Source organism: Narcine bancroftii, chromosome 12 (genome assembly GCF_036971445.1).
Source record: "Narcine bancroftii isolate sNarBan1 chromosome 12, sNarBan1.hap1, whole genome shotgun sequence".
Taxonomy (NCBI): Eukaryota; Metazoa; Chordata; class Chondrichthyes; order Torpediniformes; family Narcinidae; genus Narcine; species Narcine bancroftii.
Genome location: NC_091480.1, coordinates 21,220,744 through 21,237,904, shown reverse-complemented (window position 1 = coordinate 21,237,904; position 17,161 = coordinate 21,220,744). Strand labels below are relative to the sequence as shown.

General features: G+C 41.1%; 1 protein-coding gene across 1 annotated transcript in view; it reads right to left on the bottom strand.

The window, feature by feature from the left end:
• The window catches only part of LOC138746581 (centriolar coiled-coil protein of 110 kDa-like), a 40,575-nt gene continuing 23,414 nt past the window's right edge, over positions 1-17,161 (bottom strand). Inside the window, exons 5-13 of the mRNA XM_069904872.1 lie at positions 16,610-16,769; positions 12,706-12,800; positions 9,647-9,763; positions 8,980-9,081; positions 8,784-8,900; positions 7,953-8,032; positions 6,914-6,982; positions 6,405-6,464; positions 1-710 (exon numbers count right to left, since the gene is read on the bottom strand). Coding sequence (XP_069760973.1) covers positions 635-710; positions 6,405-6,464; positions 6,914-6,982; positions 7,953-8,032; positions 8,784-8,900; positions 8,980-9,081; positions 9,647-9,763; positions 12,706-12,800; positions 16,610-16,769 — 876 coding nt within the window. The 3' untranslated portion in view covers positions 1-634. The remainder of the gene's footprint in view (positions 711-6,404; positions 6,465-6,913; positions 6,983-7,952; positions 8,033-8,783; positions 8,901-8,979; positions 9,082-9,646; positions 9,764-12,705; positions 12,801-16,609; positions 16,770-17,161) is intronic.

Below are 17,161 nucleotides of genomic sequence, written 5' to 3'. Positions count from 1 at the left end.
AACAGTATAAAAATAAAATTGGCAAAAAACAATGCAACTTAAATATAAATAGGTATTATTTGTGTAACCAAGAAAAAAATTATTTGCATTGACTGGAAATGGCATCTATTGAACTCGGTCCTTTTGTTGTCAATTATGAATTCTTCATAATGTTTTAAAAAACATCTTCTCAAATGCACGATTCAATAATTAAAAAGGTAAAGTTAATATGCACAAATTATAAATGAAATAATGTTCAGAGTTTTGGCTAAATTAACCTGATAAGTTAATACTTAAAGGCAACATCGTATTTCAAAAGCAAATACTTCCTGTAACAGCTGCACATTAAATTTTAAGTAAATTCTACATTTAGTTTACAGTCAATAGAGAAAACTAAATATTTGAGATACTATTTCTAAGTCCCTTTTCAATCAAAAACAAATGTATAAAATCAGTGCAAGAAACAATTAGTTGTTAACAGATGTACTTTGATGAAATCCTTGGAATGCATGCCCTTTTCCAGTTTGAGGTACAGAATTGTTAATATTTGTACAATGAGAATTTGAAAATTTGACACTTGCAAAAGTCTTCAAATTTCAGTATTTTTCATTGAAAAGCCAGTCTTTTCAAACATCAAGCAACAATGCAGAACCCTTCATCCGAATGAGTGTTGTTTCCTTAGTGTGTCATAACGCTTGACTTTGTTTTCAACACTTTTCCTGGACATACTCCTTTAAAAACAAAAAAAAAAAACAAAAATCACAAAAGTACTTTTAAATCAATTCCTGAAGTTTTGATCAAGTTTAAATACAGATAAAGGACAAACATGTCTGAATTGAATTCTTGAACAATTCTGCAGTAATGAGCAACCACCAATAGATGGCAGTAGATGGCAGTTAAAGGCTATGTAGCAGTGGCAACACTGCTCTGGCAATAACACACGCAACCAGACGGGTTAAGCTCAGTGAGCAGACTAGTTTATTGCAGGCTGCTAGGCTGCATTTATACTCCCAGCCCAGACCTGGCTGAGAACTGCGCTGGAGGGCGCTGACGTCACGTGGTCCCCAAGCGCAGGTTTCTGAGCCCTGAGCTGGAAGGGAAGGAAAACCCCAACAACGCCATTTTGGCCAGCTGCCCCACCGCGTGGCTTACAAGCGGGACCGGTTCGCCTGCTTTGTGGTGAGCCGCCACACAGCCCCCACCAGAACCGGCGCCAATGTCCTTTTTTGCCGGACGGCCTCGTTTCTTGGGCTGGGATCAAGGTGTGCTGGCTTAGCCTGTCCAGCATAAACGTCGAGCCGGAACGCTATATAACCCTGTACAGCCCGTCGGTCGCTGCAGAGGTGCCGCAGTCGGGCCCCGCCGAACAAAAATGAACTCTGCAGAAAGCAGCTCGCCAGGAACGTGAGTCGGTCGGGTGTCATGCCTGGGTGGCGGTAGGGGTTCGAAGGAGTCCAAGCGTGCCCTGAGGTGAGGAAGTCGTTCAAGCGGCAACCACAAGGGATTGTGAGGTGCATTGATAAACTCACCAGATAGTGCCAGTGGCGCACAGTAGATCAGCTCAGCTGATGACGCCTGCAGATCTTCCTTGGGAGTGGAGCGGATGCCCAGGAGCACCCAAGGCAGTTCGTCCACCCAGTCGGGACTGGTGAGGCGGCCATGAGTGCCGACTTAAGGTGGCGGTGCAGACGTTCGACCAGTCCATTGGCCTGCGGGTGGTAGGCCGTGGTGCGGTGTAGCTGTATCCCCAACCTGTTGGCAAGCTGTGCCCAGAGCACAGATGTGAACTGGGCGCCCCGATCGCTGGTGAGGTGAGCCTGGACGTCGAACTGGGCGACCCAACCATACAACAGGGCTCGGGAGCAGGAGTCGGTGGAGGCGTCTGGCATCGGGATTGCCTCGGGCCAGCGAGTGGTGCAGTCCACCACCGTAAACAGGTTACGGTTGCCCCGGGAAACGGGTAAGGGCCCGACGATGTCCACGTGAATGTGGCTGAACCGTTCCCGGACGTGCTCAAACTCCTGTATGGGTGCCCTAGTGTGCCTGTGCACCTTGGACTTCTGGCAATGGGTGCATGTTCTGGCCCAGCCCGCAATCTGCTTCAGCAGCCCATGCCATACGAACCGTTCTGCCACCATCCGGACCGTGGACCTGATGGACGGATGTGAACGGTCAAGATAAGCACACCAACTGCCCAGTTTTCGAGCGCATCTTCCTCGAACATATGCCCGGGGACATCCACCTGCTACTGGTTCAGAAGAGCTTCGCTGACCTGAGGAAGGTCCCCCAGAAGGCCCAAGAGCTATGGCTCTCATGATTCTCGAAGGCTCAGTGGTCCAGCGGGTCACAAGCACGACCACGCCAAGCCCGCCCCTAGCGCTGCGGTAGAGCACCCGGCCCCTACAGGGGCCCCCAAGAGCATAACCAAGGCCACAGCATCCGCTTCAGGCCTCTGCTTCTACCATCAGTGCTGGGGAGCCAAGGCTCAGAAGTGTTGTCAGCCCTGTCATTCCAGGGAAACGACCAGGCTGGCCAAGGACACAGCCTTCTCTACCTGCAAGACTCAGTCAGTGGCCAGCGGTTCCTTGTTGACACTGGAGCCCAGATCAGTGTCATATCAGCCACGGCCATTGAATCCAGGAACCGACCTTGTGGATCTTCCCTCCGTGCAGCCAAAGCAACGGCAATCTGGACGTATGGAGACAAGACAGTCCACTTCCAGATCGGCCAACAGAATTTCGCATGGAGGTTCACCATCTCGTCCCTCCTGACTGCCATCCTGGGTGCAGACTTCCTCCTCGCACATGGGCTTCTGTTGGACATCCGAGGTAAGTGCCTGGTGGATGTCCATACCTTCCAGGCCATTCACCTCGACGCCTCCCGCTCAGAGCAACTGCAGATGGCCACGATCAGCACGCCCAGAGACAAGTTCCTGACACTCAAGCCACAGTTCTCTGCTGCCTCACCGCGCCACGGGGTGTTCCACCACATCCCCCCCCATGGCCCGCCAGTTCACGCCAAGACACACCGGCTCCCTCCTGACAAGCTCCAAGTAGCGAAGGAGGAGTTTTTGCACCTGTTGGAGCTGGGGATCATTTGGCGGTCCAACAGCCCATGGGTCTCACCACTCCACCTAGTCCCGAAAGCCTCCGGCAGCTGGCGTCCCTGCGGAGACTATCGACGGCTCAACGAGGCAACCGTTCCTGACCGTTACCACATCCCTCACATCCAGGACTTTACAGCCAACCTGCACACCGCGAGGGTCTTCTCCAAGGTTGACCTGGTGCACAGATATCACGTCGGGAGTCACCAATTGTAGCGGCGGCTACACTTCTCCTGCAATAACACAGGCAACCAGATGGGTTGAGCTCAGTGAGCAGACTAGTTTATTGCAGGCTGCTGGGCTGCACTTGTATTCCCAGCCTGGACCTGGCTGAGAACCATGCTGGAGGGCACTGACGCCATCCGGGCGTCATGTGGTCTCCAAGCATGGGTTTCTGAGCCCAGAGCCCCCCCACCCCGCCGACGGCACCATTTTGGCCGGCTGCCCCGCCGCGTGGCTTACAAGCGGGGTCGGTTCGCCTGCCTGTGGTGAGCCGCCACAGCTACAAGATTTATATCTTACTTGCAACTGAGCATTGAAAGCAATTGGAAAACCACCATACATCAGATTAAAGCAATAATTTTGTGTCAATGAAATTCTGAAATTGCATTGTTAATTAAAGCACAACTTTTCTTTTTCTAGACATTTTAGAATGGCACTTACAAATTTCATTATGGTTTTATATTAATTGAGTAACAAGTGTGTCATAACTACTGTACAGTAAATACATCTAATTAGCATAATTCTCTAGCATCTTTATTTACAACTACATACATGAAACCCCATACATGAAACTTTCAGAAACCAAACTTGGTTATTCCCAGAAAGCAGCTCTACAATTTCAAAGGGCAAGACCAAGTTATACAGTTCTTTATCATCACACTGTAGCATTCTTGCACTTTAGGGTTTTTTTTCTGAACCTCAAAGTAGCACAAGGCAGAAAGTTAACAATGCTGTTTGAAATGTTGCAACTTATAATTCAAATGCTATTAGATTAACATGCAAGCTCCCAAAGTGTAATTATTTCAAGTTGGAACACATTTTAAAATAGAAAAATAGGTATACACAAACATTTTTAAATTTCTTGGAACATATGCTATCAAACACTTTTTCAAAAGGCAAAGTGGAAAAAGAACAAAGGAAAAGCAAAACAAATGCTTCATCTTGGTATCTACACTAATATATGGAACTCTGAGCGTTTGTTAACTAGCATAGAGGATATTTGCATTGGCCCCACATAAATGAAGACACTAAATTATCAAAACAGACAAATGACAAAATGTTGGAAAAATGCAAGCACCAAAAATGTAAGCAACTGAATAAAGTCAATCAACTTGAATTCAATAAATAAGATATAGGCAAACTCATGATAGAGAAAATAGAAAGTGGCCAGATGTCATCAAATACTCAACAACACATCTGGAACAGTTTTCCCAAGAAATCTGCTTTCTGAGTCCCTCTCTCTATTCTGATCAACCCACTTTTTAGAAGTATGGATTTTGATTAAATAAAAAAAATACACGAGTGGATACTATAAATGCATCTCAATTGCCACAAACAATATGGACTAAATTACAACAATTTAACACCACATTTTATGATATTCTTGGGAGTAAAATTCAACTTAGAATAAATAACAAAAGAAATTCTGGCAGTTAAAAATAATTTTCACAACATAGCACTCCAGTTTTATTAAAAGTAGCAATGTCTTTCCAAAATTGCTTTAAAATTTGAAAAAGTGTAAGATTAGAAGGAAATTTGTGTTCTCTATCATGGTTGACTAGCTATATGTATTTCTCACTATAGACGGAGCCACAAATGCTATCTAATGTGAAATGCAGGACGGTGTTTACAAGGTCACTTTAAAGATGCAAGAGTTATACTTGCCTGTTTCCTTAGAGGAGTTGTAAGAAATTAAGTTTGTTTCTTATCCCCAGTCATTAACATCTCAGGTCATTTTGTTTTACTACTTTTAGGGACTTGGTTGAATACAAAAAATGATGATTAATCAGGAATTTAGAAGCAATTTAACATGATGATTCTGGAGATCTGAATAGCTGCAGGTCAGCAGTCTGATTTTAATACAAATTTTAAAAGCAGCAGAAACATACTTTTCAACATTATAGATAAATTACCCTCCTATGCAGACTCCTCACACTTTTATACAAATAGGAAAGCAAACTCATCTCCTGTAACTCAAAGGGACATGGGCAAGTTGATGGAAGAAACTAATTCCACATTCTGGTCAATGAACTGGAGATATTTGGAAGGGAGGCATTTTATTTTATTTTCGGTCATATTCTGTGAAAACATTTAACCATTGCTGCGTCTGCAGGTTCCTCCCCTTTATGAAGCTGCCCAAAGGGCAGAAAAGCATCATGATTAACTCCCCCTCCCCCAATCCTTATTAATATTCTTAATAATATATTAATTAAGGCACTTACTAAGCAGGGAAAAGGAGACACTTTAAGAGAGGCACCCCAAAAGCAAGCAGCATCAACTAGCTCTTCTTCCTGGGTGATGCCATTTTATTCAAACACAACTTTATTCAAACAGCAAAGCATGATCAAGGCACTCCGTTGGGTGAATATTTGCTCCCATCTTCAGAGAATATTTACTTTTACAATTTTAAACTTTATTTAAATTTTTATTCATTCTTATTTATCATAATTTCTATGTATTTATTTATTTTCCTTGCTGTTGGCCTGTTCTTGAGGTTTCTGGTTGCTTGAATTATGGATAACAGGGCTTTTACTGTATTTAGCTATTTAATTTTTTTTTAAGTATATTTAGATGACCAGCATCTTTGTGCTTCATAGCCAACTAACTTCTTAGCATACAAAAGAATCCTGACCTTGCTGGAACAACAACCAATAATATAGCAACTATGTAAATTAAATGATTAACCAGGTGAGAAATGATCATTGACTGGGTGCTCCAAGAAAACTGTAACACAAACTAGTTCTGAAATAAGTGTTTGAATCCACATCCTTTAACCTACAGGCAACTGAAATCTAGATAGACACTCTTCCATTTCTCAACTCAAAACATTGAGGTCTAGAACCAAATAAGGAACCAAGATTTCAGGGCTCTATTTTAAGTGAAGAACATGTGTAAAAAGTAAATACCGCACAACTTAAAGCACAGACAAAGAAATTAAAGATTTGTAAATAAATAGGGATGGTCACCATTTAACATAGAAATCTATTAGTCAGAGTTCCCCCAAAAGATTTACAGGTAACTATCACAACTAAGTGATATTTTTAAATGTTTGTTTCATAGATCAGAAGTAAAACTAAAATGTAAGCGTTCTGCCTCTTACCCTTGTCTGTGGAGTAGTTGTTGAGCTGGGGCATTCTGCCCTTGACTTAGTTGAAGAATTCTGCAAACAATGAGCAATACAAAAAATACTCTTTTATTTTTGTACAAAAAAAAGTCAGACTTAAAAGTATGAAGGGAAAGAAATTAAAAGGAACCGGAGGATGGTGAGTATATGGACAAAATGCAAGAGAAGGCAGGTACAATTACAAAAGACCATTGTCTCTTGGTTCAAAAACATTTTCTTTCCAACAGCAATTAGTTTCTTGAACCTCCCCTCTACACTAATCATGGACTGCTCAGACACCACAGAAGGACTATCTGCACAATTGCAGACCTTTTTTTTTGCGGAAGAACAATTATTAATATTCATTATCAATACAGTGTTTAAGATATTTGGACAGGTTCAGGATAAGCTAGGTTGAGAGGGATATGGCCTGTTCAGAGGCATCTTGGTTGTCATGGACATGTTGGGCTCCATAAATCATTTTTCTGGTAATCCATTTCTCTTACCTGGTTTCACATGAAGCCTTTTGTTTTGCTTCCGACTTTTGTTTACCAGTTCTTCCCATTTCGGCAGCCCTTTAAGATGCAAGAAAAATAAATGATACATTTCTGACAAGGTAAAAACTCAGTATCTAAATATATTCTGAAACATTTATGTGGGCAAAAGTATCAGCATATTTTTCCACCAAATCCACCCACAAATTGGAGGAACAACATCTGATTTTCCATCTGGGAACTCTCCAGCGAGATGGCATTAACGTCGACTTTTCTGGTTTCTGCTAACCTGTTCTCTTTCCAGCTCTCCTCCCTCTCTTCCCCCTCTAGTCATCCCTCCTCCTCTTGATCACTGCTGTCCCCTCCCTCCCTTCTCCACCTATCATGCCCAGCCTCAGCAACCACACGTCCTCCCCCTACTTTTTTGTTTGGACACCTGCGACCTTTTTCCATACCTCGATGAAGGGCCCTAGCCTGAAACATCGGTTATTTTTACCTTTGCTTAATAAAGGATCCCAGTGTTGGTGTTGCGGAATAGCTCAGCAAAAGGAGGTATAAGGTGTTCCTTCCATCCAATAGCCTACAGGTCACCCTTGGGCAAGGTGCAGTATCTGTTTAGCCTCCCAATCAGGGTCACATGAAGCCATGGATGAATTTTACATGCAGATTCTACAAATTAGAAACTAAAAGCTGGGCAAATGAATCTGCTGATCAATGGCCAGGGTTGCCTGTCCAGTATAGACACTGCCACTGAAGAAGGCAATGGGAATCCACTGCAGTATTTTTCCCTTATATAATCATGAACTCAACATCGACGACGGTCTCTGCTTAAAGGTGGAGCCTTCACTGAAGGAGAACAGGGGAGGGAAAAAACTACAACTCAGATGGAGAGATATGATTGCCCACACCAAACAGAAAGGCACCTGAATTATGATACAAAGGACATTGCTTGACATGCTGAGTTTCTCCAGCACTGTTTTTACCTCATCAATACAAACTTTTCAACTGTAATCATTTAGAATTCTAAACTATTATTTGTTCTGGAACTTACTTAGTTAGTCTTTTTCTGTCTAAGGATTTCTGTGTTGCAACTGAAAGAGCTATTCTCTCTTTAGGACTGTTCCATTTCTCCTGTGGAGAAAAGAAAAAAAAACAAAGATTGATGAAGACAAAAAGTAAAATGAACAAAACTATATAAAGCATACAGTCCGATGCATGCTTAAGTCTAAATCCGCTGCTGTCTCGAATCATTTTATGTTTAAAATGGAAACCAGGACTGTATTATCTCTGGATATGACCATTAGAATGCACTCATGGTCATCTTCCATCATTCTGTTCCGAAACATCATTTAAAGTTTTATTTCCCATGTCCTAACTTGCATTGTCCCATTCACACATTGTCCATGGGCTTGATGAACAGAAGCCATTTTAAAATTCTCACTCTTCACATCCTCCTCTCCCTCACATCCCTCTTCCCCCTCTCTCTCTCCCTCCACCCCCCCCTCCCACACACACCCCAAGTAATCTCTTACATTTTTAAATCACATTTTGGGATATCTGCACTAATTTAATTGTGGTCTCCAAATCCCTGAATTTAGGCACTTATAGCCGTGTCTTCACACACCAAGTGTTTCCCTCACAACAGAACAATCTCACTAGTCTCGTTCCCTATGATACAGCATGCCAAATATTCCCCTTATTGTAGTATCTGCATTAAATAACCTATCAAGGTCATTTTAAAATGTCTTTGCTTTCCTTGCTCTAGTTTCCATTGATCTTTCTTTTAAGTTAATGATAAAGTGTGCTTGGAAAAACAATGAAATGTTTTAATATGGAAATAAACGTGCATAAATTCATACTTCACTGAATTAGAGAAATTTACCATTTGCCTCATTTGTTTTTCTTTGCGAATTTCCCGATCTTGAGATAAGATCTGCATTCTATCATGAGGATTTAATGCAAAGAAGATGTCGTGTATCTCATAAAGTGCAGCTTGCAGCTGGAAAAAGAATCAAAGTTTAATGATTTGTTCTTTAAAGTTATTCTTTTCATTTTTTGAAACCAATTTGGTCAAGTACCTGAGCAACAACTCTTTCTTGCAGTGAAATATCTTGTGATGAAAATGCACCTCTTTTCAAGGATGTTTCTGTGTTGAAACTGTTTATAAACTCCATTGTATCCTTCAACAAATAGAGGTACACAAAGCTTTTAAATAATTACTGAAGTCAGAAATTTAACATTCAAAAAGTTGATATACAAGAAATTGTATTAAAATAAAAGATTTATTCCAACTGCATTTGACAATATTAAAAGGATGTGGCGGTACGCCATTAGGCAAGCGAACCGACACCGCTTGTCACGTACGCGGTGGAGCATCCGGCCAAAATGGCGCCATCGGGGGTTTCCTCCCGACCTCGGCACTGGGCTCAGAAGCCCACGCTGGGGAACACATGTGACGCCCCGGTGACATCGACACCCCCCAGCGCGGTTCTCAGCCGGGTCTGGGCTGAGAGTATAAGACCAGCCAAGCCGCCTGCAATAAATCAGTTTTGCTCACTGAACTCAACCCGTCTGGTTGTGCGATCCTTCAGTTAGCCGTGTAGCCGCTGCTACAAGGAAACAATTTTGCAGCTTTGGGAATGAGCAGGAAAGAAGGACAAATTGAAGGACACTTTCTAAGGGAAGGTCTTACTTGAATGATTTCTTATCTGCAATCTAAAGATTGTGTACATTTTAATTTCTTACTTTTACAGTCTGCTGAAGCTGTTTTAACTTCACGGTTTTCAACAATCTGCGAGTTAGAAATCCTTTTGCCAGAGCTGTAATCTTAATAAATTTTTGTTTGATTTCTGGTGCATTCATCTGAAAGAGAGTTATTTTGTAAGGGTAACATCACAACTTGACTCTCGTGTGTTTCTCAGAGAGGTTTTTTATTTGCTTAGAACAAAATGATAGCCACATAGGAAACAGCCTTTCCTTATCGAGGCACATTACTAAATGTTGACTGTTATGTTATTATCACCACTGTTCCCCCCCCCCACCCCCCTTCAATCTTCCTCAAATCCAGATCAGAATGCAGAATTAATGAAGGCCAGTAAGACATTTGGCTTCTTAACCAAATTATTGACATATTGTCTGTCACCTTCAAGAATCATCAGACCTACTTCAAAGACTGGAAAAACTCTCCAAGACTACCATTCATGGTGTATGTCAGTGCTCCCAAATTGCATCACCTCATACTTGTCTGAATTAAAATCCATCTTCCATTTTTCAGCCCATTTCTCAAACCTATCAATCCTTCTGCAGCCCCAAACAACCTTCACACAATCAGAAAATCCCCCAACCAACTTACCTACCCTGATTCCCAAAGAGTTATCGTTAAAAGTCTCAATTAGAGCCCCAGCAATCTCTTCCTTCAACTCCAAGGGCAGTTAGAAATAAAATCTACTTCAGTCCTGGGAATCCATCTTTGAGCCCACCAAGACAAAATACCCCTTCCATTTATGGAGGCATGTACTAGACTTTCAACAAAACTTTCACTGAATTTGCCAATTACAAAGTTAACATCTTTGTGGAATACCACTGAAAAGAGGTCATTTAGGATCTCACTTGCACCTTTTGGTTCCACACACATAATGCCTCTATTCATTAAAGAGTAAGATTTTGTTTTAAACCAGCAAAGCCAATAAGGAGGAACCCCCAAATGTATCACCTTTATATTTTTAAAAAGAATTCTGTAAGGGCATTGCACGAGAGATTACAACACAAAATTAGGACTCGGTGTTTGGAGTTATGTACAAGCACGATTTGAAAAGCACTGGTCAGAAGATAGAAGAAACAATAAATAATGGGATGCAGTTAAACACACAAAAGTCTGCAGATGTTGCGATTGTAGTAAAAACAAGATACAACTTGTCCATACCTTGAAGAGCTCAGGCATGGTTATTTATCTTTCCCTTCTGTGGATGCTGTGTGACCTGCTGAGGTCCTCCAGCATTTTTGCTTTTATTATTAAAATAATGAGATGTGACAGGATCAGTGTGCCAGAGGAGAAAGTAAATTGTGAAAAGGTGAGTTACAGAGTGAGTGAGCAAATGGATAAGATAGGAAGCACAGTTAGCACACGCTATCACAGCAGCAGTGATTCGGGTCAAAATCCGGTGCTGTTGGTAAGGAGTTTGCATGTTGTTCCCATGACTGCATGGGTTTCCTCCGGGTGCTCCAGTTTCCTCCCACCCTTCAAAATGTGCAAGGGATGTAGGTGGATTGGAATATTTGGCTGGCATGGGCTAGTGGGCCGGAAGGTTTGATTACTATGGTGCATGTCTAAATTTAACAGAATAAAGCAAATAAAAAGGTAAAGTTCTCTACCTTGAGGGGAAAAAAATATATATTTGTTTATTTTAAATGAGACATTTGGGAAATATTGATAGCAGGATCTTCACTTCCATGGACAAAAAATAAAAGTTATCATGCAGGCATAGTAATTAATCGGGAATTCAAATGATTGTCAATTTTAATTAAAAAAGAATTATACCCAAAACATTTGTCTCTTCTCTTTGGCTTGGCTTTGCGGACGAAGATTTATGGAGGGGTAATGTCCACGTCAGCTGCAGGCTCGTTGGTGTCTGACAAGTCCGATGCGGGACAGGCAGACACGGTTGCAGGGGAAAATTGGTGGGTTGGGGTTGGGTTTTTCCTCCTTTGTCTTTTGTATAACCTTTACAACAGAAGAATATATTCTTATTCATTGAGACTACAATAATGGTGATTTGTGGGATGAAGAAATTGCCCAACAAGGAGATTCAGTAATCGCTACATTTCATATAATCATGGGCGATTTTGCAAACATTTTAAAATCCCTTGCAAGTAATTGAATGAGTTCAGAGGATAGATGATGGGAAGAAGCTTCCACTGGTTGGAAAGTCTAGAATTCTGGTATTCAGTATTCTATATACAGCTTTTGAAATAGATCCGTCATCCAAAGGATCATGAATTATTGAATATACCACCTCAAATGGGTATGGATATTTAATCACTGAATTCATTCATGACAAAGGCCAGATATGAATTACCATGTAACTAAAGCAATAAAGGGACCGTGAGGAACAGAGATGAGGAAAGAGATCTGTCTTATCAGATTAAGTGATGGGGAGATTTGAAATAATAAATGGTTTATTTTGCTTATTTTTTTAAAAATTTCTTTCCACCTGCCATTATTACTTCCCTCTTTATACATGATTAAACTAGAAAATTCTGTGATGGAAAAATGTGGAAATAACATGTTATTAGTTTACATTCTATTTGTTTACTTATTGAAATTGTATGGCCAAAAAAAAGTTGCTATACAAATTCAAAATAACATGCTTCATGCTCTTCAGTCAATGAAATCCTTGTGACCTCCAAAGGAAGTAAACTTTCATGAACAGAGATTAAACATAGCATTAATACATGCAAGTCAAAATCCTCATATTAACAACATAGAACAGGGCAACTCGTGATTTTGTGCCGACTGATACAAACCTACTTCACCATCAATCTAATCCTTCCCCACCTCATAAGTCTCTATTTTCTTACATCCATATTACCCACTTTATTTATGCACTAAAATGTTTTAGTTTGCATGGAATTAGTGTTTACATACATTCAAATTGCTTTAAAATAGATTTGACTAATAGTTGTAAACAAAAGACCGCTCCTGATGACATTAAAAAAAACTTGCATTAAATAAGCTTTGGACCTGCCCACTAGATTCCCAAATTCTAGGAATTCAACCAGACAATAAACTATTCAGTTCTTCTCACCTGTGACCACCTATTTCTCTGCCTGCTAACGAAATAGGATGACTGCACTTCATCATCAGTAACTCCCCATCGATTGAAGGAAGAATCGGCAGTCACTGAATTGTCGGTGAGCGGGGTGGGGCGGGGGGGGGGCGGGGGGGGTGGTGGAGATGACAAGAAGTTAGCATATAATACAATACAAAATATTGGAGAAAGGAACATACAATTATCACCATTTTCTGCTTTACACATACTATTATTTTATTGGAAATCTTTGAAAAGTCAAGATTGATCAAAAAGACAATGTGGTTTTTGAAAGTCCAGATTGAAAAGAGTAACTATTTATTTTGCTTTAAAACAAAAAAAAATCTCATGGGCAGATTGGTGGAATGTTACAAGGCTGAAGGAGGTTGACCAGGTAATTAACTATCCATGGATCGGAAATTCTTGCATTATCACTGGGAATGTTTGTGAATAATATTGCATTCTTCACAATTCTTTCCTGTGGGTATCTAGCAAATCCTTCTCATCATGAGATGAGCTGTATTCAATGTTTCTCTGGCAAGCAGTAAAACATGTTGTGTAGCTGTGCCAGGATTGGGTTATTTCTGAGGGACAGGAAGACAGACAAGTTTGTGGACAAAACCTGGACCACAACCTTGTTTTGACAAGCTGACAGTTGCATTGAGGTGGTTATCTCTCTATGAAGCAGCTGACCATCGCGTCATTGTCCCTGCCAGTATCCTTCATAGTGTCTGTAATATTTGCTATTCAGGAGCCTATCTTTTGTGAATGATGATGCAGTTGCAAGGAGAGTAGAGGTCACTAAATACAACGACGATCATGTCAAGATCACACATGAGCCTTGTAAGACAACAAGCATAATAATAAGGATCAAAATTTAGTGCAAGCAGGCTGAGTCACCATAGGTTTGTAGAAGGTCAGCCAAGCATAAATTGGAGTAGATAAGAGTGTATGGAAGAGACAAGGCAATACTAAAAGTGGAAATCAGGTAAAGTTCAAATCAAGCAAAACATACATCAAGGTGGTGAGCAATATGCTTAGTTCCAGAAAGTTGTAAGAGGTTTATCAAGACTCTGCAGAAAGTTTGCACATTCTTTTTGTAATGCATGGATTACCTCGGAAATTCCAGGATGGATCCAAAGTACTGCTTCAGTCTACTCGTACATAAGTGAAAGCAATTTCTTCTTATTAAGCCCTGAACATTGGAAAAACACTGTAGCAAGAAGAGAAATGGAAAGAAATGACAATAAGCTGGTGTAGAAGAGTAGATCTGGAGATTGACGTGATTGCAGAAGGACCAAGAATGTGAAGATTACTGAAGTAAAACATGAAAATCTGCAGACACTGAGGTTGCAGTAAAAACAGAATGCTGGAGAAACTCAGCAGTCAACAATATCCTTTATATAACAAAGATAAAGATACATAACTGATGTTGTTGGCTTAAGCACTTCATCAAGGTATGGAGAGATGTCAGCAGGCATCTGAATAAAAGGGTAAGGGAGGAGGCATGGTCTCAAAGGCAGGCAAGTAATAGGTGGAGAAGGAAAGGAGGGCACAGCATCAAACAAGGGGAGGAGGGGTGGCTAGGTGAATAGAGAGGGAAAGGTGTGGAGAGCAAAGGGGGAAGGAAAGGAGAGAAGGTTAGCTGAAACCAGAAAAGTCGATGTTAATCCCATCCAGCTGGAGAATGCCCAGATGGAAAAATCAGGTGTTGTTCCTCCAATTCATGGGTGATCTTGGTGGGATAATACATGAGGCAAAGGACAGACATGCAGGTATGGGTGCGTGACACAGAAATGAAATGGTGGCCACTGCCATGACTCTGTCACTGGAGCGGACAAAGTGAAGGTGCTCAGCACAGCAATCTCTTCCCAAGATGAGGTCTTCAAGTCCAGATCTTCTGAAATGTCTGTCTGAAACTTGATAGCTGCAACACCAAAATAATGGAGGAACTTAGCTGGTCTTTCAGCAACTACAAAAGATAAAGATATATCGCTAATGTTTTGGGCCTGAGCCTTTCTTCAAGTGGGGGTGGGGGGGGGATCAGAAAAGCAGAAGTCTCAGAATTCAACAATGGGGGAGGAATCCAGACCAATAAAAGGTGTTAATTGGATGTGATAAGGGACAGGTAGAATTTATCACGTCAGTGGCAAAGCAAGTCAAGGAATAGAGAGACGACAGAGAAAGAAGTGGGGGGGGGGGGGCGGTTAACTAAAACCAGAGAAGTCAATATCAATGCCATCCAGTTAGAGGGTACCCATTCAGAAGAGGAAGTATTGTACCTCCAATTTACGGGTGGTCTCAGTCTTGCATGAGCAACAAAACCAAGGAGATTATTGTGGACTTCAGGAGGAAGTCAGGGGAACACATTGAGGGCTCAGTAGTGGAAAGGGTCAAGAACTTCAAATTCCTGGGTGTTAGCATCTCCGAGAATCTGTCCTGGAGCCTCCAATTTGATGCAATCACAAAGAAGATTCCACCATTTATACTTTTTGAGGCGTCTTGATGTGGTTCGGTACGTCAGCGAAGACTCTCGTAAACGTCTACAGGTATACTGTGCAAGGACATCTATGTGAGGCGGTGTCTTAAAAAAAAACAGCCTCTATCCTCAAGAATTTCCAGGACATAAGCCATGCCCTCTTCACTCTGCTACCATCAGGTAAAAGGTATAGGAGCCTAAAGACAGCTTCTTCCCGCTGCCATCAGATTCCTGAATTATCAATGAACAAAAGACACGACCTTACTTTTTGTGCACCGTTATTATTATTGTGGCGGCCCTTCGCAGCTCCCCTCCAATCGGCCACAACGAAAAGAGCTTAACTGGCCTATCAGGGAAAGCGGATCACAAACACACCAATCAGTGCTGAGAGGGCTTTAACTATTGCCCCCATCTTGAGAATAAAAGCAGGGCTGTGAGCCCAATAAACCTCAGTGTTAACTACACTCGAGTGGATTCGTATCATTCTTTCTAGGAACACAGTGTTCTTTGAGTTAACCTGCATGCAGCTATAACTTCTCCTGTGCTATGGGTTCTGCAGAGCCATAGCTTGTAGAAGCTCGCTACATTATATTTTTTTTTAAATAGTAATGTCATAAGATGGTTATAATATGTACGTTTACACTATGATACTACCACAAAACAATGATTTTCATGACTTGTTTGGACTATAAATCCTGATTCTGATTTCAGTACGAGACCATGGACAGATGGCAAGGAAATGGAATGGAGAATGGGTGGCCACTGGGTGATCCATGCTCTGAGGAAGACAGAGCCGAGGTGCTCAATAAAGCAAACTCCCAGCCTGCATCTAGTTTTCTCCCATTTAGAGGAGACCACAGCAGGAATACCAGATGTTTTCTCCCGCAGCCCCAAAGTTAGAGGTTGGTAAGCTTATTGGCCAGAACGGAGGAATGAAGGGACCTTAGCAATAATAGTTGTTTGTCCCAAGAGAAGGGAGGGTCAGAGAGGATGTAGCTGATTGGATATATTTAATCTTGATTTCAACTCAGTTCTTTTTGGTGGAGGAGGAATCTTGGGCCATAAATGATTCAACATTCTCCCAGTATTACACTGAACATCCATTGTCTTTTCTCTCTTCTGTCATGGAAGTATTATTAGCAAGTTGGTCACATTGAAATTTTAAAAGAAGCTATAATAATGACATGCACTAATGGTACTAAAATAGTCAACATTTTGATGTCAATTTTGTTCTAATACAAGGATGTTCTGTAACAAGATTGAGCAATGTACTTAGCAATTTAATATATCAGATAATTTGATTTACATATAATTGAGAGGCCTTAAAACATTAAAAAGTTACACAACTGCAAGACAAAGATTAACAAAACAGTGAAGACAAACCTCCTTGCTGAAAATGGGCATCTAATTACTGATACTTACAAGAGTGTCTGCCATCTATTTTATTGATTAGGGAAGGCACAAGATAGCTTCCATTTAAGTTTTTCCAATCTAAACAAGTTTCTTTACTTGAACAAATTTCCGATGATCCCCTTAAAAAATTTCTTTGTTCCCTCAGTCGTCTTTCTTGTTCTTCTATTTCCTAAGAATTAACCAAATCAACAATAACAAAAGGTTTTCTCTTTCAGTAAACCAAAAGAGAATATGTTTAACTTGAAACATTAACTCACTCTCTCTCTCTCTCTCTCTCTCTACACATGTCATTTAACAATTTATACACAAATTTTTTTATTTGTATCTTAAACACAGTTTTGGTTTCTTCCTAAATGCATTAAAACCCATAATATCCACCACATATTGGGATTGGTAGATGCCAGAAAAGTGTAATTTACAGTTGCTTGAGACTTACTCTTCCAATGCCCTAATACACTTGTATTAAGAAAAAAAACATTGAAGGACATTGAAATAAATAAAATTTCCATTGCCCGGCATTCAATCAACCAGAAATTCAAACAGAGGGGGGGAGAGAGGGGA